Source organism: Bos mutus, chromosome 26, assembly GCF_027580195.1.
Source record: "Bos mutus isolate GX-2022 chromosome 26, NWIPB_WYAK_1.1, whole genome shotgun sequence".
In the NCBI taxonomy this organism is placed as follows: domain Eukaryota; kingdom Metazoa; phylum Chordata; class Mammalia; order Artiodactyla; family Bovidae; genus Bos; species Bos mutus.
In genome coordinates this window covers 46,013,293-46,038,802 of record NC_091642.1, presented here as the reverse complement: position 1 = coordinate 46,038,802, position 25,510 = coordinate 46,013,293, and the positions used below count along the sequence as shown (strand labels likewise).

At 37.3% G+C, this 25,510-nt stretch overlaps 1 protein-coding gene across 1 annotated transcript in view; it reads left to right on the top strand.

Moving 5' to 3' along the window:
• PCDH15 (protocadherin related 15) overlaps positions 1 to 25,510 on the top strand; it is a 1,047,422-nt gene that overhangs the window by 749,258 nt on the left and 272,654 nt on the right. The window contains exons 17-18 of the mRNA XM_070363570.1: positions 6,708 to 6,801; positions 9,477 to 9,605. Of these exons, the coding sequence (XP_070219671.1) occupies positions 6,708 to 6,801; positions 9,477 to 9,605 (223 nt within the window). The remainder of the gene's footprint in view (positions 1 to 6,707; positions 6,802 to 9,476; positions 9,606 to 25,510) is intronic.

The window sequence follows — 25,510 nt, the reverse complement described above, 5'->3', positions numbered from 1 at the left end:
AGATGAAATAAATTAACAAAATGTGTATTCATGTGGTGGAGTATTATTCATCAGTAAAGAGAATTAAGTACTGAAACATGCATGAACCTTGAAAATAAGATACTAAATGAAAGAAACCACAAAAGAACACATTTTGTATGATTCCATTTGTATTAGATGTCCAAAATAGGCAAATCCATAGAGACAAATTAGACTACACATTTCCTGAGGCTGGGAGGTGGCAGAGAATAGGGAGTGGATACTAATGTATACAGTGGTCAAATATTCTAAAAATTGATTCTGGTGATACTTAAATTACTAAAATCATTGAACACATGTATACCTGTGGTGGATTCATTTTGATATTTGGCAAAACTAATACAATTATGTAAAGTTTTAAAAATAAAATAAAATTAGAAAAAAAAATAAAATCATTGAATTTACACTTCAAATGGGTGAATTCAATGATACGTGAATTATATGTTAATAAAGGCGATAAAAATAAGAAAATAATGAAACTTTCACCACTATTCTCTGTTAAGGATTTCCATTCCTGTGTTTATTTGTTTTTCTCTTGATGATGAAGGATTTTACAACTGCTGGATGTGAAATCTAATGAGCTACCAGTTTTATCAAAGACACTCTCACTCATGCTGCTACCGTAGCAAGTGGTTCTCTTCTACTTTCTCATTTATGATTTTGAGGCCAAACAGACAAAAACCTAACTGAGAATCAGAGGTTCTTTAAGGTGTGAAAGATACAAATGCAGCGTCCTCTTTGTCTGAATTGAGCTAATCAGACAGAAATATCCTTGAATGCAAACTGCTTCCAGGCAGCTAGAATAGGTCAGGTCTCTATGATGATTGCATGGTCTCTTTCAATGATCATTCTTGATTCAGGATCTGTACACTGAGCACATTGCCTTTTATCTTATGGTGATTTTATTTCAGCCAACACATTGCTCTTATTCCCATTGATATGTATAGGCTGGTCTAGACCCTTAGCAATATATTTCAACACATTTGAAATGGAAGAAAATTGATACTTTAATTCCTGCTTCCTTTGATACTTCTGGGATACTTGTGCAAATTTGCATCACCACTTCTGTGTAAGTTTTAAGGATTTGAATAATTTGGGTACTCTCTCCAAAAATAATAGAAAACAATTTATGTTCTCTCTTATCAGATGCTTCAATTCATCTAAGTAGTGATCTTGGTTACATTTTCCTTCTTAAAACAAAAAAAGTACATGCTTATTGTTTATATTAAACATTGTATTATTTTATTCTATAATGCCATTGTTAGCAATAATCATTATGATACCATTAATTTACCTTTTCTCCATTGAAATAAAAATATACCAAAACATTTTTATAATTTGTTAAAAATGTTAGTAGTAATGAATCTCAATGCTAGTATGGATTGACTAAGTGTTGAATTGTTATATGTATTTTAATTAGATTAGTGGATTAGTCATATGGCCAGGGAAAAAACTTCTTTACAGAAAAATCCTTGTTCCTTAAAGAGAACAATCATCCATTATGCAGATCATTTAGCACCATGTATTAAATGGTTAGATCTTTATGGTTCTGCAGCATAATGCATTAATAACTTTGTGTCTGTTCTAGTATATTATTCATCAAATATTTGTTCAGCAAACATTCACTATTAAGTAAACATTTAAGCAAGATGTAAAGAAACTTCCTCTGTAACTATTATGACCAATATATAAGTTATTTATTGCAGGAGATCGAGGAATTCTTATTGATTATCACCATTGTAGCACAAGGCATGTGATGTAACACTTAAACGCTAAGTGCTAAATAGAAGAAGCCAGAGTTATTTCTGCCCCTTGTTAGAATTGTCTTTGAAGATTTTACATCTTCACTGGCATTTTTATTTCTTTCTTTGTGACTAATTAAATTTGACACTATATTTAAAGCTTGATTATGTTTTTCATGTCAATTTAAACTACACTGAAGATTAATATATAAGAAAGATGATATGCATTTTTTTTTCTGTCAGCTCTACTCTCAAAATACATACTCAATCATCCTTTTCACACTACTAGTTCATGTCTCCATCATCTTTCTCCCTAAACTACTACCAGTATCTAACTCTTTCTATTGGTCTGTATTTGTTAATCACTAATTACTGCTTAACATGGAATGCCATATCAAACTAGAAACAATTACACATTTTGAAGTACACTCTAACATCTCTATCATTTTAAGGCCTGAAAAAATGATGCCCATATCAGCATGATGAGTCTGTGAAAGACAGACACTTGTAAGAGTAAATAATGTTAATCACAACTAGTAGAATGTATTGAAAAAGATTAAAGGAAGAATAGAACACAAAGCATGAAACCTGTGGGATAATCTCTGTCAGTGCACAATTATGCTGGTGGGGTATTAGTTCCTGATAAATTATGCATTTGGAGAAAATGAACACTAAAATAGCAGGTTGGTTTGTTTGGCAGTAGATACGCTTTAGCAGTAAATACCCTCTACTATTTTTAATCTACATTGTATAAACAACATTTGAACACAATTTTTATGCTTTGGCAAACCAATTCATTGTCTAAAAGAGCTTGGTTTTCTCAAACACAGTACATTTTAGGACTATAGCCTTAGTATTTGGTGAGGGAATTCTGTGCAATATAGTTAATATAATTCAGGTTAAATTCACATAGTATAAAATTAACTATTTTAAAGTCAGAAATTCAGTGGCATTTAGTAGACTCACAATGTTCTACAACTATCAGTTCTATCTAATTCCATAACATGGTCATCATCCCAAAAGGAAACACAAACCCGTTAAGCAGTTACTCCCAACTTGCCCTTCTCCTCGGCCACTGGCAATCACCTAATTATGTGCAACTTCTATGTATTTTTTTATTTCAGATATTTCCTATAAACAGAAGGACACAATAGGTGACATTTTGTGTCTTTTTTTTCACTAGGCCTAAAGATTTCAGAGTTCTTCCATGTTGAACCGTGTCTCTGTACTTCATTTCTTTTTACAACTGCATAATATTCTGTTACATGTATACACAGCAATTTGCTTATCCATTCATACATTGGTGAAAATTTGGACTGCTTTTCTGTTTTGGCTATTGTTGATACTGTATATGTGTGTGTGTGTGTGTGTGTGTGTGTGTGTGTGTGTACTTTTCAATACTAAGCAACTTTTTTCAGTTCTTTTGAATATATACCCAGAATTGTAACTGCTGGGTCATAATATTGTAATTATTTACTTTTTGAGGAACTGTCAAACTGTTTTCCATAGTGACTGAACCTTTTTACATTCCCACCAGCAATGTAGAAGGGTTTTTATGCCTCCGTGTTTTCATCAACACATTATTTTTCCCACCTGTTTTGTTAATTGTAGCCACCCTAGTGAGTATGAAGTACTATTTCATTGTAATTTTGATTTGTTATTTCCCTGATGACTAATGATGTTGAGCATGTTTTCATGTGCTTATCTGCTATTTGTGTATCTTCTTTGGAGAAATACCTATTCAAATCCTTTACCTATTTTTTAATTGAATTGTTTTTTTCTTTTGTTTTTGAGTTGTACCAAGTCCTTTATGTATGTGGGGAACTGACTCTTATCAGATATATGACTTGTAAATATTTTCTCCATTTTGTAGGATTTTTTCACTTTATTGATATTATAGTTTCATACACAAAAAATTAACTTTGAGGAAGTCCAACATATAGTTTTTCCTCTTGCTCTTCATGCTTTTGTTATCATATTTAAGATTCCATTGTCAAACTCCAAATCATGATTTATTTCTATGTTTTTGTCTAAGAGTTTTATGGTTTCAGTACTTACATATAGATTGTTGATCCATTTTGAGTTTTTTTAGTATGGTTTTTTAATACATTCTTTTGCATGTAGAGCTCCTGTTGCCCCAGCAATCATTTGTTGAAGAGACTTTTCTTTCACTATTGAATGATCTTGGCATTCTTTTGAAAATCATTTGGTCACAGACATATAGGTTCATATACGGACTCTCAATTCTATTTACCAGTATACTTAGGCATTTTTGAATGCCCTAAATTTCCAAGAAAGTCTCTACTCAGTTTTCCATTCCAGGCTTTTGGTTTTCTTATGCCTCAAACACAATCTGTTGCCTTAGGTGACTGCAGATTGCTCCCTGACTTACACTGTTTTCCAGGAATACCCACTGCTTTTTCGCCTTGAGTGAATTCTGCTTTTTAGGCAAAACGAAGACAAAAGCTATGTTATCCCTTCAGGCAGCCTTTAAGACCAGTTGGAATAGACAAATCCAATACTTTGTGAATAAGGGTAGTTTTGCTGCCTCAGACACAAGGACTAGAGTATCACACTGGGGGTGCTGATCACCATTTTTAAGACCACTCTAAGTCAGGAAGAGATGGGGCAAGGACGAGTAAAAAGGGAACAAATCTTTATTATTAGCAATTTTTAAAGTTCCCTTTTCCTTAAATCTACCTCCATTTGGGCGCTGTCAATGTTTGACTATTTTCTAGAGTCCTATCAAAGATGCTTCATTTTTCGACACTTCTTTAGAGAGTGTTGAAACATCTCTTCAAGCTGTCTGGGTCACCATTTTTACTGATTTTGTCCTGTGCAATAGATTTTCAATTATGTAAAATTCAATTAGCACTATTACTGATGTTTTACCAGGAGGGAGTCTTACGTATTTTTAGTATATTACTGATAAGATTTGCTACATTCCTAAATGTAGCCTAATGTATTGTGCCCTATAGCTTCCATCCAGCAGATAGCAGAGTCCTCCTTTCCAGTTATTTCTGGAATTTCATGAAAGGATGCTTGTGCGGACTCATAAACTAGTCTTACAGCTATAAATACCAAAAGACAATTACCTATTCTTTCTCTATTTTTCCATCTCACAAGTATCCTGTCTCTACTACACTGGAACACAAGGCACATATCATCTTAAGCAAAGGACTATTTCCATAATAATCACGAGGCCATGAAAAATAAGCTATTTAGGTATAATATGGCTCTAAATTCTTATGAAATATAAATTTCTAGTGATTCTCTAATTTAATATACAAGGAATGATATAGTCTTGAACTTTAAACTGAGGAGGAAAATGGAAAACAATAACTCAATTTTTTTTCTTCCTTTCATTGTACTGTGGATTAAGTTTTCAGGTTTTCTATTTCTTAAGTTAACTTGTGAATAAGTCTCAGAAGTAATAAATGCCTTACTTTTCTCTTTGAATGTCATTTTAGAATGAGATTATTCAAACCATTTGGTGTGGGAAGTTGATCCAAACCTGATTATTATGAACTACTCTGGGAATTGGTTTTCAGTTATTTAACAAAACATTTTAAGATGCACCAGACGCAAAGTCAATTTTTTATAGTCATAACATATGTTTAAAACATTTGTTTTTAATCCATATCAATAACAACAATAAAACAAATAGAATAACTGAAACTCTGATCTTGATTCCTTGGCATTGACTCTTTGTACTCAACTAGCATATGTGGTGTGAATTGTTTAAATTTCACTGTAGGGACAAAAGCACTTGCATTAAAATGAAAGCTTTTTATCTATCAGAAACAATGTGCTTTTATACTTGAATATTTTAATGTTTTGTTAAATCAATGTAACCTCTCCTCAAAGTAGATGCTTATTAGGCCTTAATTAAAATGTCATACACAATATTAAACTGGAATATCTAAGACATAAATGTAGAATTTGTTTTAAAGAACATTATAAGTGACAGACTGTTATAAAACAAATTACTTGGGAGGATAAAATCTTAAATGTTTCAAAGTATGTATTCTAAACAGTGAAAAGGTTGATTTAAAAATACTCTAAGTATGAGAATTTTCACAAAGGCTGATCATCTCCCATTATACACAATGCTTAAGAAATGTCTAAATCTTAAGAGAATAACAAAATGGTTAAATTGTAGTATATCAACAAAAGCATTTGTTTTTATAAAATATAAAATGAGAGAATGAGTGCTCATAAAGTTATATTATCTTGAAAAGAATGTAAATATGAAGCCTAAGTGCTCTTTTGAAAGTAATTATAATGTATTTAAATATGGTTATAATAGAAAATAAAAAAGAAATACTAAAAAATAACCCACAATATCTGTGAAAATTTTGATAATTCTACTGTGTATTTTCCAATTTTCTACAACAAGCCTCAGTCATATGGAAATTTGTTTAAAAAAAAAAAGGAAAAATAAATTTTAATCTCTAAGTTTTATCAAAGGTGAAATGTAGATATTTGCATTTCCATAGTGGTCACATATGTGACAATGAATGGGAGTGGTGATATATTGCTAGATTAAAAAAACGACTTCTTTACTCATAGGATTTTGGAACTGCTAAAGATTAATGGACTCTTTGACCTTGGAAATAATCACAACAAGATAGATATCTTTCTTCCTGGGATGAATTAGGCAATATCCACCACCCCCTCGCCCCCAACCCTTGGAGGCTATAGAATCAACCCAGTTACCTTATTTAGTTTGGCAATTTTTCATTATTGCTAAGAAGCTCAACAGCTTTAAAAGCCTTTTTCAATTTTCAGCATGAATCCTAGAAACAAACATCTTAAATACGCAAGCTATGTTTGTGGAAGGGGGAAAAAAGAAACTATCAAGAGTAGTTCACACTAGTAGGAAGACTCCCAGTGATGTAATATCTTTTTGTGCCTCATCTGTTTGTTTGTTTTCTCTGTCACTAGTACTGGGATTCTAACCTTAGGGAAAGCCCTGGACAGGGAAAGCACTGACCGCTACATTCTGATCATCACTGCTTCTGATGGCAGGCCAGATGGGGTGAGTACTCTCTTTGGGAAAGGGTTTTAAAAATAGTACTAAAGAAATTGATAAAACCTTACAGTTCTACTCTCTGAAATGATTTGTTACAACCATTAATTCGTAAATTAATTTTTTTTCACTTGGAAAAGCTACTTAAAATTACTCGAAGTGTTTTTCTTCTTGAATGAGCTCTTTTAATTGATGAAACTATACTCTGAACTTGTTATGCAGCTGAAACTTTTGACTTGATAGAATAATAGACACCTGGGATTAGCTTTCTTACCCAATTTATGAGGAAAGTTAAATCTAACTTAGTATAAGACGTATTTCATTGCATCTATCACCAGCTCAGCCTGGCAGGTCTGGCAGTTTTACCATTTAGGACCTTGTTGTCACTTTTTTGAGGGCAGGGGACAGTGGGTGGAAGGTAATTTGTGTATAAATATGGTGAAGCACTTAGGAAACCAAGTTGACTGTTTCCACAGGTTATTTGACTACTGGAAAAGATAGCTTTGACTAGACAGACCTTTGTCAGCAAAACAATGTCTCTGCTTTTCAATATGCTGTCTAGGTTTGTCACAGCTTTACTTCCAAAGATCAAGTGTCTTTTAATTTCGTGGTTGCAGTCACCACCTGCAGTGATTTTGGGGCTCCCCAAAATGAGGTCTGTCACTGTTTCCATTTTTTCCCCATTGCTTTGGCATGAAATGATGGGACCGAATGCCATAATCTTCATTTTTGAATATTGAGTTTTAAGCCAGTTTTTTCACTCTCCTCTCTTCATCAAGAGACTCTTTGGTTCCTCTTCACTTTCTGCCATTAGTGGTGTCATCTGCATATCTGAATTTGTTATTTCTCCCAGCAATCTTGATTCCAGCTTGTGCTTCATCCAGCCCAGCTTTTCGCATGATGTACTATGCATATAAGTTAAATAAGCAGGGTGATAATATACAGCCTTGACATACTCCTTTCCCAATTTTGAGCCAGTCCATTGTTCCATGACAGTTATAACTTACTTCTTGAGCTGCATATATGTTTCATGGGAGGCAGGTAAGGTGGTCTGGTATTCCCATCTCTTCAAGAACTTTCCACAGTTTGTTGTAATACACAAGTCACAGGCTTTAGCGTAGTCAGTGAAGCAGAAGTAGATGTTCTGGAATTCTCTTGCTTTTTCTATGATCCAACGGATGTTGGCAATTTGATCTCTGGTTTCTCTGCCTTTTCTAAAAGGCAGGTTGAACATCTGGAAGTTCTCGGTTTACAAACTGTTGAAGTCTAGCTTGGAGAATTTGGGGTATTTCTTTGTTAGGGTGTGAAATGAGTGCAATTGTGTGGTAGTTTGCACATTTTTTGGCATTGTCTTTCTTTGACATTGGAATGAAAACTGACTTTTTCTAGTTTGTGGCCACTGCTGAGTTTTCCAAATTTGCTGGCATGTTGAATGCAGCACTTCAACAGCATCATCTTTTAGGACTTGACATTTCTCAGCTTGAATTCCACCACCTCCACTAACTTGGTTCATAGGGTTGCTTCCCAAGTCCTACTTGACTTTGCACTCCAAGATATCTGGTTTTAGGTGAGTTATCACACCATAGTCATTATCTGGGAAATCCAGTTTTTTGACATCCATAGTCCCATGACCACTGCAAAATTTCTTCAGATTCACTTCCTTTAAGTCATTTCTTTATGTTCAGTTCTCTAGTCTTTCACCCACCTTACTTAAACAGATTAGGATAATTTTTTGTATTTTATAAAAAGAAATGTAAATAATTCACCCATGATAGTTTCGTCCTGCTTTTTCCTCCTACTTATTATTTGCCTGTTATGGGTTTTTCATTTTCCAGACTAGCATCCTTGCTTTGTCTGATTTTGGTCTCAGCCTTCTGTGATCTTCCCCACCATGTGACAGAGATGGGTGGAGGTCATAAACTATACTCAGGCTTTGATTAGAAAAAGCAGTTTCCATTTGCATCAGGTATGAAGATGTTCCTTGATTATGCAAAAGTCATTGACCTAAATTATAGTCTCAGGTTGCATCAGGCCAGGGATTTCACCTTTTAACCAGGAAGTACATACCACTGGTAGGGTTGCGCACTTACCATTTCCTTAGGCTGTATAACCATAAGGTATTTTTTTTTTTTTTTAATTTGCAGTGTATGATACTCAAACTTTTGGTTTAGATGTGTATCTAGAAAATTACTAATGTAGTATTTTCTGGTAGTATTTCCTTATCTGAAAATACCCATTTGGTATACCATGTTATCTTATAATGTACTAGTTATATTTTTGAACACTGCAACATGTACATGGTAAAAACTCCAGAAATGTTACATTTCAGAGAAAAAAGAGGTGCATGTGTATATAAATAAAAGCTTACCATCCATAAAATGTGAACAAGATAAAGGTAAAAGCACTTTCTGAAGGTAAGCCTCCAGGAAATACTTGACATTTTCAAGAAGATGCTTGCCCTTTAATGTCATCATTTGTTTTTCCCATCTGACTTTTATTTATTTATTTTTGAGGTGTTTGAAGATTGCGAGCTTCCTTTTTTTCCTTGTCTTTTTTTGGAAAGCTAAGGAATAGGAATGGTAATGAAATGCTTTTCAGATAGACAAATGCCCAGATAACCAATTAACTGACATCAAAATAAAAATAAGTCCTCTCACATTTAATCACTTTTTTTTTTCTTTAAGACCTCGACTGCCACGGTAAACGTGGTGGTGACGGATGTCAATGACAACGCACCGGTCTTTGATCCCTATCTGCCCAGGAATCTGTCAGTGGTAGAAGAAGAAGCCAATGCCTTTGTGGGTCAAGTCAGGGTAAGTGCAGTGTGTGCGTATCTTAAATGTATTATTTATACGTGAGTAAACTTTTTACACTTTAATTGGAAAAGAGATTCAACTAATGCCAGGTGTTAAATGATGGACATCAGAATGATTTGAAAGCTGTCAGTACAATCACTTGGGCATAAGGCGAGATGGTAATAAAGTGCATTCATCTTTGATCACTGTGCTGGATAACTTTCAAGACTATTTTTTTTTTTAATTAATCATATTGTGTGCATTTCCGTTTAAGTTTTTAAGTTTGTTGATTTACATTTTATAACCATTGTGTAATTTAAACATTGATTTATTTGAGAGTATTATTTTCCTATTTAGTATATATTTTTATTTTCTGAAATTACAAGAACTTTTAGAGACGCATGTAATTATCCACAGGCTTCCCAGGTGGCGCTAGTAGCACCATTAAGAATAAATTTGAATTGCACCCAAAACACAAATGTTTAAATGTAAAGTCATTTGCTTGTGTAAACATATTTTTAGCATCTCCTGTGTACCTTATGGGTTTCCCTGGTGGCTCAGTGGTAAAGAATCCACCTGCCAATGCAGGAGATTCAGGTTCGATCCCTCCTCCTTGAAGATAATCTGGAGAAGGAAATGGCAACCCACTCAAGTATTCTTGTCTGGAAAATCTCATGGACAGAGGTCCCTGGCAGGCTACAGTCCATAGGGTTGAAAAAGAGTCAGACACGACTTAGTGACTAAATAACAAGCGTACCTTATATTTCAGACGCATTCCTGTCCAGTGTACTCAACACTCATTCCTAGATATGTTCTCTTAATTTCTAACTGGAAATATTAGCCAGTTTTTGTTACCCTTTTGATGAATAATCCTACTTTTCTTAAATCAGAGACAATGCTTTTTCAGTTAGGGCATGTCTGGTCTTGAACACAGTGGTCTAGAAACCATAAGATGAAGGAAAATTTTGAAGGAACATACATGTATTTTGGAGTGCTAATCTCAGATAAGGCATCTATGTGATCTCTGCACAAAAAAAACAATACACTTTCTTTCCCAAGTTCAGGTTTTAGGATCCTACCTTTTTCCTCTCAGACCTTGGAGTTATAAAAGAGAGATTTGCTGTTGCTTTGCAGTAAGTATCTACAAGTCAACTACTATTACAGTCAAACAAAAGGTCCATTTTTTCAGTCCAGTCTCCTCTCTAACTTTAAAAAAGGAGAGTGTCTTTAAATACTGTCATGGAGAACTTCTTATTTAGGCTTGGGCTCATCAGTTCTTTTTCTGAGAGCACTGACAATACTTGCAAAACCGTCAACTCAGTAGTCATTGTCATTATGAGTGTCACTATAGTTCTCAAATCCTGGAGAAACTGATGAGAGGCATGTATCCCCTTACACCTTTCTACTTCACCACAAGAGAGAGTCTTGTAATTTTTTTGTTACAACATGCCAGGTGGTCTTTATGTCATATGGCCAACATGCCATTCAACTCCAGAATCCCACACGATACTTCTGGTTTGAAAGTTTTACTGTGGATTCTATAAGGAAAAGAAGAAAAAAAAAAAAAAAAACCTAGAGACAAAGTTTCAGGTATAAATAGTTTCTGTCTGAGACCTTAAAGTAATACTAGTGGGGAAGTGAGGAAGTGGAAGTGAGGCAGAGAAGAGAAGGAAGCCAATAAAGGAATCGCAGTTCAGTTCAGTTCAGTTCAGTCACTCAGTCGTGTCCGACTCTTTGCGACCCCATGAATCGCAGCACGCCAGGCCTCCCTGTCTATCACTAACTCCCGGAGTTCACTGAGACTCATGTCCGTTGAGTTGGTGATGCCATCCAGCCATCTCATCCTCTGTTGTCCCCTTCTCCTCCTGCCCCCAATCCCTCCAGCATCAGAGTCTTTTCCAATGAGTCAACTCTTCTCATGAGGTAGCCAAAGTATTGGAGTTTCAGCTTTAGCATCAGTCCTTCCAAAGAACACCCAGGACTGATCTCCTTTAGAATGGACTGGTTGGATCTCCTTGCAGTCCAAAGGACTCTCAAGAGTCTTCTCCAACACCACAGTTCAAAAGCATCAATTCTTTGGCACTCAGCTTTCTTCACAGTCCAACTCTCACATCCATACATGACCACTGGAAAAACCATAGCCTTGACTAGACAGTTAACCAGCTACAATTAAGAGAACTAGAAATTAATCCACAGGGAAAATTCTGGGAAATGACACAAAACTGTGTTCCCCAGAATTACTGATCCTGAGAGTGATGAGACTGGTAATTTCACACACTAAAACCTGAGAGTTCTTGGTCAGTGATGCTGTGGATGGGGGCATATTTTCTACACTTCCTGCCTCCAGGCAACCAGTTCTCTGCAACTCTGATATAAGGCCGTTCAGTGAGACTGCAGTTACTAGCAGAGGGTAGTTGACCAGAGTGAATACTTACTCTGAGGAACATGTGTGGGCCATTGACAGCTTCTGTTAAACCAATCAAACAAAGTGACTAAATCTATGAGGGGCATGTGCTGAAAACAGAGAAAGAGGGTGATGTTGAAGCTGACTCATGAAGGATGCATACTGGTGAGAAGGAAAATGGGAGGGGATAGGGGTTTCCTTTCGAAAGAAAGGTGACAGAATGGACAATGTCATAATTATATTAAGTAAATTATGCCATATCATAAATGTTTCTCTATGCCATATAGGTGCTGAGGGAACCTCTAGAGGGTCTGAGATGGGGCACCACTAGATTATTACGTTATAATGATTACTCCCGAGTAGATTGTAATAGGAGATTATAAATCCAGAAAGCTGAATTGGAAGGCAAATATAATAATCCAGACGTTGAAGCTTGAACTAATATAATATTCTAATCATAATGAAAATTAAGTTACAGTTGTCACTCTAGGATGCCACTTTGAAAACAACTGTACAAATTTTTGATTATATTTAGCAAGTATTCAGATAAAATAAACAGATATTGGAAATTTAGGAAACTTATCTTTCCATTTCTTTTAATTTAATTAGCATTGGAGAGCTAAGTAAAGCCCATAGGGAATAACACATATGAGCCCACAGCTCATAACACGTACATAGATATTAGCATGCTGATTGATTTTTAATTTAATTTTTTTCTTTCTTTTAACTTTTCTTGCCACTTTTCCTAGGGATTCTTTATCTTGAAAGAATTGTAGCATTAATTTTTCTTTATTATCTTTTAGTTCTTAAACTTGATATGAAATGATCTCTATAACTTTTCAGCATTAAAAATTGAAATATAGACTTCAGCACTCACAATTTGATAAAGCAATATTGTCCTGATTTTTAGGCAATAGCATGTTTTCATAAAGACTAAAATGAGTTTGAAAGTACAAAGGAGAAGGAAGATAACCAAAGAAGGTGCATCCAACTGATTCAGCACAGTTCCAGAGAAGTTGTAATTTTCAAAAAATGGAATTTTGATGTCTTGTAATGGTCTCCTGTTTTTACCTAATGATAATTATATAATACATTAATTTCATTAAATGGCTCAAGTTGTTATTTTTGTTGTTGTTCAGTCGCTCAGTCATGTTTACTCTTGGCATCCCCATCGACTGCAGAACGCCAGGCTTCCCTGTTCTTCACCAACTCCCGAAGCTTGCTCAAACTCATGTCCATTGAGTCCGTGATGCCACACAACCATTTCATCCTCTGTCATCCCCTCCTCCTCCAGCCTTCAATCTTCAGCTCTTTGCATAAGGTGATCAAAGTATTGGAGCTTCAGCTTTAGCATCAGTCCTTCTAATGAATATTCAGGATTGATTTCCTTTAGAATTGACTGGTTTGATCTCCTTGCAGTGCAAGGGTCTCTCAAGAGTCTTCTCCAACACCAGAGCTCAAAAGCATCGATTCTTTGGTGTTCAGACTTCTTTATGGCTTAACTTTCACATCCATACATGACTACTGGAAAAACCATAGCTTTGACTAGATGGACCTTTGTCGGCAAAGTAGTCTCTGCTTTTTAATATGGTGTCTGGGTTTGTCATATAGTGTTTCTTTCAAGGAGCAAGTGTCTTTTAATTCCATGGCTGCAGTCACCATCTGCAGTGATTTTGGAGCCCAAAAATATAAAGTCTGACACTGTTTCCACTGTTTCCCCATCTGTTTCCCATGAAGTGGTGGGACCATATGCCATGATCTTCGTTTTCTGAATGTTGAGCTTTAAGCCAGCTTTTTCACTCTCCTCTTTCACTTTCATTAAGAGGCTCTTTAGTTACTCTTCACTTTTCTGTCATAAAAGTGGTGTCATCTGCATATCTGAGGTTATTGATGTTTCTCCTGGCAATCTTTTTCCAGCTTATGCTTCAACCAGCCCAGCATTTTGCATGATGTACTCTGCATAGAATTTAAATAAGCAGGTTAACAATATACAGCCTTGATATACTCCTTTCACAATTTTGAACCCATCTATTGTTACATGTTGGGTTCTAACTGTTGCTTCTTGACTTGCATACACGTTCTCCAGGGTGCAGATAAGGGGGTCTGGTTACCATCTCTTTAAGAATTTTCCACAGTCTGTTGTGATTCACAGAATAAAAAATTTTAGCATAGTCAAGGAACCAGAAGTAGATGCTTTTCTGGAATCCTCTTGCTTTTTCTATGATCCAACAGATGCTGGAAATTTGATCTCTGATTCCTCTGCCTTTTCTAAATCCAGTTTGAAAATCTGGAATTTCTCAGTTCATATACTCTTGAAGCCTGGCTGGGAAAATTTTGAATATTATTTTGCTAACATGTGAAATGAGTTCAGTTGTTCTATAGTTTGAACATTCTTTGGCATTGCCCTGTTTTGGGATTGGAATGAAAACTGACATTTTCCAGTCTTGTGGTCACTGCTGAGTTTTCCAAATTTACTGGTATATTGCGTGCAGCACTTTCACAACATCGTCTTTTTGGATTTGAAAAAACTCAGCTGAAATTCCAGCACCTCCATTAGCTTTGTTGGTAGTGATGCTTCCAAAGGCCCATTTGACTTCATACTTCCAGATGTCTGGCTCTAAGTGAGTCCCACCATCGTGGTTGATGGTGCTGGTTTACTCACTAATTCATGTCCAACTCTTACAACCCCATGGACGTTAGCCTGCCAGGCTCCTCAGTCCATGGGATTCTCCAGGCAAGAATAATGGTGTGGTTTGCCATTTCCTTCTTCAGAGGATCTTCCTGACCCAGGAATAGAACCCAGTGACCTGCATTGCAGGCAGAATATTTACCGACTGAGTTGCAAGGGAAGCCCGCATATGGTTATCTGGATCATTAACATTTTTTTGTGTGTAGTTCTGTGTATTCTTGCCACCTCTTCTTAATACCTTCCACTTCTGGTTAGGTCCATACTGTTTCTGTCCTTTATTGTGCCCATCTTTGCATGAAGTATTCCCTTGGTATCTCTAATTTTCTTGAAGAGATCTCTAGTCTTTCCCATCTCTAGTTTTCCATAGAATGGGAAAATTTCTTTGCATTGTTCACTTAGGAACCCTTTGTTATCTCTCTTTGCTATTCTTTGGAGTTCTGCATTCAGATGGGTATATCTTTTCTTTTCTCCTTTGCCTTTTGCTTCTCTCCTTTTCTCAGATATTTGTAAGATTTCTTCAGACAACCATTTTGCCTTTTTTGATTTCTTTTTCTTGGAGATCACTCACCGCCTCCTATACAATATCATGAACCTGCATCCATAGTTCTTTAGGCACTCTATCAGATCTAATCCCTCCTGTATAAAATTTAATTTTATCTGCTATTCAAAATTATTAAGATGCACTAAGACCCAAAATACGTATGCTTAGTTATATTCAATTTGAGTTACCAACTTTGAATTTTTGTTCTAATATGTTGTGAGTTGCTCAGTTGAGTCCTACTCTTTGTGACCCCATGAATTGTAGCCAGCCAGGCTCCTCTGTCCATGAAATTCAACAGGCAAGCTTACTGGAGTGGTAGTCATTCCCTTCTCCAGGGCATCTTCCTGACCCAAGGATCTAACCCTGCAATGTAGACAGATTCTTTACCATCTGAGCCACAAGAGAAGCCCTAATGTTTTAGTATGTATGAATAATTCAATGAAGGAACTTTTTATTTATTAAGGTAGTATTGTAGTATTAAACTTAATTAATTGGTAATACTCCCAAAGCAATATTTATGGATTACACAGAACAAAAGTTTCATCAAGGTATTAAAAATAAACTTAAAAAATTAAAGTATAGTTGATTTACAATGTCGTGCTAGTTTCAATTGTGCAGCAAAGTGATTCAATTATACATATACACACATTTTTTTCCAGATTATGTTTGTAACAGGGCAGAATGTGCTCTCAGCCATTAGTCCATGACTATCAGCATGTGATCCTTAGCATGAAATCATTAGTGCAAATTAAAGGTCCTGCTCAGCTCTGTCAGCCTGGCAGTGGTCCTGGGGCAGAGAGTACAGTGAAAGGCAAGTCATAGCTTTCTCCCTGGGGTCCTCTGGCCACGGGCTGCCAGGTGAGTTGGGAGTATGGGAACAGACTGAGGGCTGTGTCCTGCAGAACTCCAGAGCCCTAGCCATGGCCACCCACTGGCCAGATTCTGGCCTTGAAGGAGCAGTAAACCTCTCTCCCATCCCCACCGCTGTGACCTAATGTTGACAATGGTCACCATGGGTCACAGTCCATGGAGACCTCAGCAACTGGAGATTACGGACACTTCCATCAAGGTAGCAGCTTCAACCGGTGTCAGTCCATTCAAGTTTCAAAAATTGGTACAGCTTAGATCAGTTGTCTGTCTCTACGAGGTGGTCAGAGGTCAGGGTTAGGTAATATTTTTCCTTATAGATTATTGCAAAATATTGAATATAGTTCCCTATGCTATATGCTGCTGCTGCTGCTAAGTCACTTCAGTTGTGTCCGAGTTTGTGCAACCCCATAGACAGCAGCCCACCAGGCTCCCCCGTCTCTGGGATTCTCGAGGCAAAAACACTGGAGTGGGTTGCCATTTCCTTCTCCAATGCATGAAAGTGAAAAGTGAAAGTGAAGTCCCTCAGTCATGCCCGACTCTTAGCGGCCCCAAGGATTGCAGCCCACCAGGCTCCTCTGTCCATGGGATTCTCCAGGCAAGAGTACTGGAGTGGGGTGCCATGTGCTATATAGTAGGCCCTTATTGGTTATCTATTTTATATATAGTAATATGTGCATGTTAATCCCATATTCCTAATTTATCCTCTTACCTTTCCTCTTTGGAAGCCATATTTTATTTCTTCTAGGTAAATAAGTGCATTTGTATCATTCCTTTTTTTTTAGATCCCACTTGTAAGTGACACCACATTTGTCTTTCTCCGCCTCACCTCACTTAGTGTGATGAGCCCGAGGTCCATGCATGCTGCTGCAAGCGCATTATTTCACTTGTTTTTATGACTCAGTAATAGTCTGGCTAAGATGATTTTTTTTTTTTTAATGTAGAACTTACTATACACAGATGGAATTCACCACACTTAAACGTGAGAATCTTTTCCATATTCCCAAATGCATTTGGTAGCAGTAAAGATGTGGCAAAATGTATATAGACTAAAGTAAAAGTGTTGTTAGTCACTCAGTCATGTTTGATTCTTTGTGACCACATGGACTGTAGCCTACCAGGCTCCTCTGTCCATGGAATTTTCCAGACAAGAATACTGGAGTGGGTAGCCACTCCCTTCTCAAGGGGAATCTTCTCGACCCAGGGATCAAACCTGGGTCTCCTACATTGCAGGCAGATTCTTTACTAATCTGCACAGTAAGATTAGACTATGTGTCTCTATGTGAAATGTCAAACATGCCATACAGATTATTTATTCAAAGAAATGAAAAACATCATAAAGGACTTAGGGGATTCTCTCAGGATTCATGGGAATCATTTGCATTCATGTATCATCTGCAGTAATTTAACAAATTAGTAAGATTCGAAAAAGGAAATAAATATACCATGTACATGTGATAAAAGACACAATTGATCTGAGGAGGCAATTTGAGAATAAGTCAATTGTCTGTCAATAACAGAAGATTTAATTAGAGGAATTCTAGAAAATCAGTTAGCACATGTTGAGTCCAGGTGAGGAAAATCAGGAAATCCTAATTAAACAGCCACTGATAAAAAGACTTTACTTGTCAGTGTAATGTTTTGCTTACTAACCTTTTGTAATATTTCAGTGGAGATAGAATCTAGATCTGTAGCTATGATCTGATTCTGGACCACAAGCATGCCAGCAAGTCATCTTCAGAGTGGGGCTGAGATATAAGAAGCCTCATACCAGCTCCTGAAGAAGTCTCAGTTCATCCCAAATTCTTGGCTGGACAGATAGCCAGCAGAAGATAAGAGAGAGAGAGAGAGATTATGCAACAGAGAAGAAATATTAAAAATATGTTTGTACGTATTTTGGAGAAAGATATGGCAACCCACTCCAATGTTCTTGCCTGGGAAATCCCATGGCCAGAGGAGCCTAGCAGGCTACAGTCCATGGGGTTTCAAAGAGTCAAACAGCTTAGCGACTGAACACACATGTATGCATGTATTTCAGTTCAGTTCAGTTCAGTTTAGTCTCTCAGTTGAGTCCGACTCTTTCTGACCCCATGAATCGCAGCACACCAGGCCTCCCTGTCCATCACCAACTCCCGGAATTCACCCGGACTCACGTCCATCAAGTCAGTGATGCCATCCAGCCATCTCATCCTCTGTCGTCCCCTTCACCTCCTGCCCCCAATCCCTCCCAGCATCAGAGTCTTTTCCAATGAGTCAACTCTTCACATGAGGCGGCCAAAGTACTGGAGTTTCAGCTTTAACATCATTCCTTCCAAAGAAATCCCAGGGTTGATCTCCTTCAGAATGGACTGGTTGGATCTCCTTGCAGTCCAAGGGACTCTCAAGAGTCTTCTCCAACACCACAGTTCAAAGGCATCAATTCTTCGGCACTCAGCCTTCTTCATACTCCAACTCTCACATCCATACATGACCAAAGGAAAAACCATAGCCTTGACTAGATGAACCTTTGTTGGCAAAGTAATGTCTCTGCTTTTGAATATGCTTTCTAGGTTGGTCATAACTTTCCTTCCAAGGAGTAAGCGTTTTTTAATTTCATGGCTGCAGTCACCATCTGCAGTGATTTTGGAGCCCAAAAATATAAAGTCTGACACTGTTTCCACTGTTTCCCCATCTGTTTCCCATGAAGTGGTGGGACCATATGCCATGATCTTCGTTTTCTGAATGTTGAGCTTTAAGCCAACTTTTTCACTCTCCACTTTCACTTTCATCAAGAGGCTTTTTAGTTCCTCTTCACTTTCTGCCATAAGGGTGGTGTCATCTGCATATCTGAGCTTATTGATATTTCTCCCGGCAATCTTGATTCCAGCTTGTGCTTCTTCCGGTCCAGCGTTTCTCATGATGTACTCTGCATATAAGTTAAATAAGCAGGGTAACAATATACAGCCTTGATGTACTCCTTTTCCTATTTGGAACCAGTCTCTTGTTCCATGTCCAGTTCTAACTGTTGCTTCCTGACCTGCATATAGGTTTCTCAAGAGGCAGGTCAGGTGTTCTGGTATTCCCATCTCTTTCAGAATTTTCCACAGTTTATTGTGATCCACACAGTCAAAGGCTTTGGCATAGTCAATAAAGCAGAAGTAGATGTTTTTCTGGAACTCTCTTGCTTTTTCCATGATCCAGCAGATATTGGCAATTTGATTTCTGGTTCCTCTGCCTTTTCTAAAACCAGCTTGAACATCAGGAAGTTCACGGTTCACATATTGCTGAAGCCTGGCTTGGAGAATTTTGAGCATTACTTTACTAGCGTGTGAGATGTGTGTAATTGTGCGGTAGTTTGAGCATTCTTTGGCATTGCCTTTCTTTGGGATTGGAATGAAAACTGACCTCTTCCAGTCCTGTGGCCACTGCTGAGTTTTCCAAATTTGCTGGCATATTGAGTGCAGCACACTCACAACATCATCTTTCAGGATTTGAAATAGCTCAACTGGAATTCCATCACCTCCACTAGCTTTGTTTGTAGTGATGCTTTCTAAGGCCCACTTGACTTCACATTCCAGGATGTCTGGCTCTAGGCCAGTGATAACACCATTGTGATTATCTGGGTCTTGAAGATCTTTTTTGTACAGTTCTTCTGTGTATTCTTGCCGTCTCTTCTTAATATCTTCTGCTTCTGTTAGGTCCATACAATTTCTGTCCTTTATTGTGCCCATCTTTGCATGAAATGTTCTCTTGGTATCTCTAATTTTCTTGAAGAGATCTCTAGTCTTTCCCATTCTGTTTACTTACTGTTAAATAGTGTAAATGTGTATGTGGTTAATCACTCAGTCATGTCCGACTCTTTGTGACCCTATGGACTGTAGCCCACCAGGCTCCTCTGTCCATGGGGATTCTCTAGGCAAGAACACTGGAGTGGGTTGCCATGCCCTCCTCCAGGGGATCTTCCCAACACATGGATCAAACATGGGTCTCCCGCATTGCAGGTGGATTCTTTACCCTCTGAGCCTCCAGGGAAGCCCAAATAGGGTAAATACTCAAGAGTAAAGCTGGATCTGTGGTTGGGATTATGTCATTTTAAACAAGTTTGGTGTTTGGGTGTATTGACCAAATCCTATTTATTCTTAAAATGGAAGGATCTAACGTGTAAGAATCAGGTAGATGAGCTTGGTCCCATTATGAACCCTGGGTCTTAGGAAGTAGGAGATCATGGTACTTATACCTTCTGATAAACTCTACCTTATCAAGGGGAAATGAGAGTGTATTTTCACTTAGAAATACTTCGCTGCTGTCAGTGCTTCAACACATCACTCTGTGTGCATATTTTTTGTCACTGGAGACTGAGGGGATGGCACCTGAAATAAATTTTGGAGCTCATATCAAAGATGTCTAGCCTTCATGATAGCATCTCACTGAGTTCTTAGGGGCTAGAATTATTTTTTAGTTCTTCATGTCCATTTTCACAGTAGCCCTGGGCACGCATGCTTGCACAGAGGCAGCAAAGAAGACTTACTTGGAAACAACATTGCCTGTTAAGGTTAAAAAAGCTTCTCAGCATTGTATACAATACAGAGTGTGCCTCTTCCCAGAGAAATTCCAATTAATGCCTTGTAGAAATTCTTATGCTGAACTGACTTCTTTTAGCTCTAAGTAACAGAAATAGAGGTCTGAGTCAACAAAATGTTCTTCCAGTTCTAAAAGAAAAGAGGCTGAATTTATTTAACCTGAAACATAAATGTATTCCTATTGTGAGATTCGCATTCTAAATCTCAGCTGGGATGAAGTGGTAGTGATTCAGTTTCAAACCCTTCAAGCAGTTTTAAAATCATTAGTAAAAAAATAAAATAAAAAAAAAAATAAAAATAAAATCATTAGTAAACTGCAGTGTTTAGAAGGGTGGCAATAGTGTCACTTTTAAAAAGAAATTGATCTTTCCTTCAACCATACAATTTAATATTTAACAAAATATATCTGAATCTCAGTGGTCTGCCTTTGATTAATGTATTTGTTGTATCTCTATGTGGTGATCTAAAAGTGAAATGAAGGTGGGGAGCTTTATGGTGTTTTATTTATTTTTTGTAGCTCAGCATGATGTTCAGCAGTGCCTAAAACTATAATACTTCTTTTTTAAGTGGGCCACAAGTGGGGATTTTTATGGGTTCTCTTGTCAAGTCAAACTATATAATGCAAACACTATACTCAGTCAAGTAAAGAAAAGAACCCCACACAGTTTGAAAACTTAATGATGTCCATTTTAATGCTGCTATCTAAAATATTTGTAGTAAAGATATTTCTACAAGATATTTTTGAAGCTTGGTGATTTTTCAGGTATTCAATTAGCAGTTCATAAATAGAAAATGTTTTGCATATATTTTTACAATATTTACTTGGAATCTATCCTTTCACCAGTTTTTAGTCTTACTGTCAGCTATTATAATAGATATATTTATGCATGCATACATGTGTCTGCATATAAATATTCACAGTTGTATAATACCAGATGCATAATGAATGACATCCATCCTCAACCCCACAGTAACTAACAACCTCCTTATAGCTAAATGTCATCTTTATCTGAATAACTTCACTGTTGCATTTGAGATGGATCTCGCATTCTCCTTCATGAGATTTCTGCTACCTGTTTGCTCCCGGTTTTCATGCTTAAGCACATCTGGTTCTTTTTGCCTTTCTTTATCTGTTTCTTCATAAACCTTTTCAAAGTAAATACTGTATTCGTCATTTCCCCTGCATATCTCTACTGAGGTATAACAGGTATACACAAAGGAACAGATAATTAATGTATACAATTTGGGGAGTTTGAGTTGGGAAATATACATATACTCTTGTGTTACCATCACGACAATCAAGGTAGAAAACATAACCATCACCTCCTAAAGAAACTTTGGGTATTGGAGGTGTCTACTCATTTGTTTTAATCCTACACATTTTTCTGAAGGGAAATCCCACTGACACTAAAGCCCACAATTTTAATTACACTTAGACGCTGATATCTCCCACAGCTATATCTTTAACCTCTTCTACTCCTTCATCCTACCACCTCAAATAGACATTTGCCTGTAAAACAAACCCACTGAGTGACCTGTGGGTACCTCAAATTCAACATGTTTAAGATTGAAACCTTATTTTTACCTTCCTCAGTAAGGTTTTCTTTTCCTGAATTCTGTGTTTCAGTTCATTATTCCCAGGCCAAATTGGAGAGACATCTCAGACTTCTCTTTCTTCCTTGCTGTCCGTATCCAGTCAGTCCCCAATATTGATAATTTTGCATGCTTCAAACAGTTCTCAAAATTTCCCCTCTCTCCCAAACAATCACAGTCAGGCTCTCATTATTTGTCATCTGACCTATTGCTACAACCTCTTAGTATGTTATCCTAGCAGTAATCTTAAAAACCCTCATAATTATCCTCAGTGTAACTGCTGAGATGTCTCTTAACAAGCATTCAGTTCAGTGTTAACAAGCATAGGTCAATAGTGAGTGTCCATCGATGCAGGAAAGAAGGCACACTTCCCATTACTGCTCATAGAACATCACCTCCAAGAATACTGTCCTGCATGTGATTACTGATGTATGGTCTCAGAACTCTCCCACGTCTGTTTGCCTCTGCCCGTGCCCCTTGCCCTGGTTTCTTCTTTCTTCATTTTTGATTTCGATAGTTCATCCTTGAAAATTCTAATCAACAATAATCTCCTCCATAAAAAGCTTTTTCTAAACTTTCCTGTGTCCCAAATGTCTCACATTCCTGGTCCATCTTATTTGGTGCTTAACTTTTTGGTGGTGCTTACTAAAGTATATTGAGTTTTTCCACTTATTCAAATTTCTTGAAAGCAGAGACTGTATTATATTGATCTTAGAAATCGCACTACCCAGCTCAATATTTCGGTATTGGAGCACTCTTAGAAGGTGCTAAATTCAACTAGACCTAATGGAATAAAAGGAGAAGGCAATGGCACCCCACTCCAGTGTTCTTGCCTGGAGAATCCCATGGATGGAGAAGCCTGGTAGGCTGCAGTCTATGGGGTCGCACAGAGTCGGACATGACTGAAGCGACTTAGCAGCAGCAGCAGCAGCAGCAGCAATGGAATAAAATGAGCTGAAAGTATATTTTTCCACTGAGGATTCATGAATGTTATAGAAAGAGAAGTATGATATATGTCACAATCTAAAATACCTATTTGGTTAACCTCACACACATGCCTACAACTAAATAAGTTGTACTGATAAATAGAGAGAAAGCATTGATCTTGGAAATCTGTCTACTTTTAGAATTTCAAAAAGTAAAATAATATGTATAGGGCTGATTTAAAAAGCAGTATTAAAGCAAAGAACAATTGAAACTTATATTTAGTTAGTCAGTTCAGTCACTCAGTCATGTCCAACACTTTGCGATCCCATGAACCATAGCACGCCAGGCCTCCCTGTCCATCACCAACCCCCAGAGTTCACCCAAACTCATGTCCATTGAGTTGGTGATGCCATCCAAGTATCTCATCTTCTATTGTCCCCTTCTCCTGCTGCCCTCAATCTTTTCCAGCATCATGGTCTTTTCCAATGAGTCAGCTCTTCACATCAGGTGGCCAAAGTATTGGAGTTTCAGCTTCAACATCAGTCTTTCCAATGAACACTCACTGATCTCCTTTAGGATGGACTGATTGGATCTCCTTGCAGTCCAAGGGACTCTCAAGTGTCTTCTCCAACACCACAGTTCAAAAGCATCAATTCTTCTGCGCTCCGCTTTCTTTATAGTCCAACTTGCACATCCATACATGACTACTAGAAAAACCATAGCCTTGAGAAGATGGACCTTTGTTGACAAAGTAATGTCTCTGCTTTTTAATATGCTGTCTAGGTTGGTTATAACTTTCCTTCCAAGGAGTAAGTGTCAATAAAGCAGAAATAGATGTTTTTCTGGAACTCTCTTGCTTTTTCCATGATCCAGCGGATGTTAGCAATTTGATCTCTGGTTCCTCGGCCTTGTCTAAAACCAGCTGGAACCAGCTGAAAGTTCATGGTTCACATATTGCTGAAGCCTGGCTTGGAGAATTTTGAGCATACTAGCGTGTGAGATGAGTGAAATTTTGCAGTAGTTTGAGCATTCTTTGGCATTGCCTTTCTTTGGGACTGGAATGAAAACTGACCTTTTCCAGTTTTGGCCACTGCTGAGTTTTCCAAATTTGCTGACAAATTGAGTGCAACACTTTCACAGCATCATCTTTCATGATTTGAAATAGCTCAACTGGAATTCTATCACCTCCACTAGCTTTGTTCATAGTGATGCTTTCTAAGGCCCACTTGACTTCACATTCCAGGATGTCTGGCTCTAGGTGAGTGATCACACCATCGTGATTATCTTGGTCATGAAGATCTTTTTTTGTACAGTTCTTCTGTGTATTTTTGCCACCTCTTCTTAATATCTTCTGCTTATGTTTGGTCAATACCATTTCTGTCCTTTATCGAGCCCATCTTTGCATGAAATATTCCCTTGGTATCTCTAATTTTCTTGAAGAGATCTCTAGTCTTTCCTGTTCTATTGATTTCCTCTATTTCTTTGCACTGATCACTAAGGGAGGCTTTCTTATTTCTCCTTGCTATTCTTTGGAACTCTGCATTCAAATGGGTATATCATTCCTTTTCTCCTTTGCTTTTCACTTTTCTTCTTTTCACAGCTATTTGTAAGGCCTCCCCAGACAGCCATTTTGCTTTTTTGCATTTCTTTTTCTTGGGGATGGTGTTCACCCTGTCTCCTGTACAATGTGACAAATGTCCATCCATAGTTCATCAGGCTCCCTATCAGATCTAGTCCCTTAAATCTATTTCTCACTTCTACTGTATAATCATAAGAGTTTTGATTTAGCTCATACCTGAATGGTCTAGTGGTTTTCTCCATTTTCTTAAATTTCAGTCTGAATTTGGCAATAAGGAGTTCATGATCTGAGCCACAGTCAGCTCCGGGTCTTGTTTTTGCTGACTGTATAGAATTTCTCCATCTTTGGGCTGCAAAGAATATAATCAGATTCCAGTGTTGACCATCTGGTGATGTCCATGTGTAGAGTCTTCTCTTTTGTTGTTGGAAGAGGGTGTTTGCTATGACTAGCGTGTTCTCTTGGCAAAACTCTGTTAGCCTTTGACCTGCTTCATTCTGTACTCCAAGGCCAAATTTGCCTGTTCCTCCAGGTGTTTCTTGACTTGCTACTTTTGCATCCCAGTCCCCTATAATGAAAAGGACATCTTTTGGGGGTGTTAGTTCTATAAGGTCTTTTAGGTCTTCATAGAACTGTTCAACTTCAGCTTCTTTAGCATTACTGGTCAGGGCATAGACTTGGATTACCATGATGTTTAATGGTTTGCCTTGGAAACAAACAGAGATCATTCTTTCGTTTTTGAGATTGCATCTAAGTACTGCATTTCG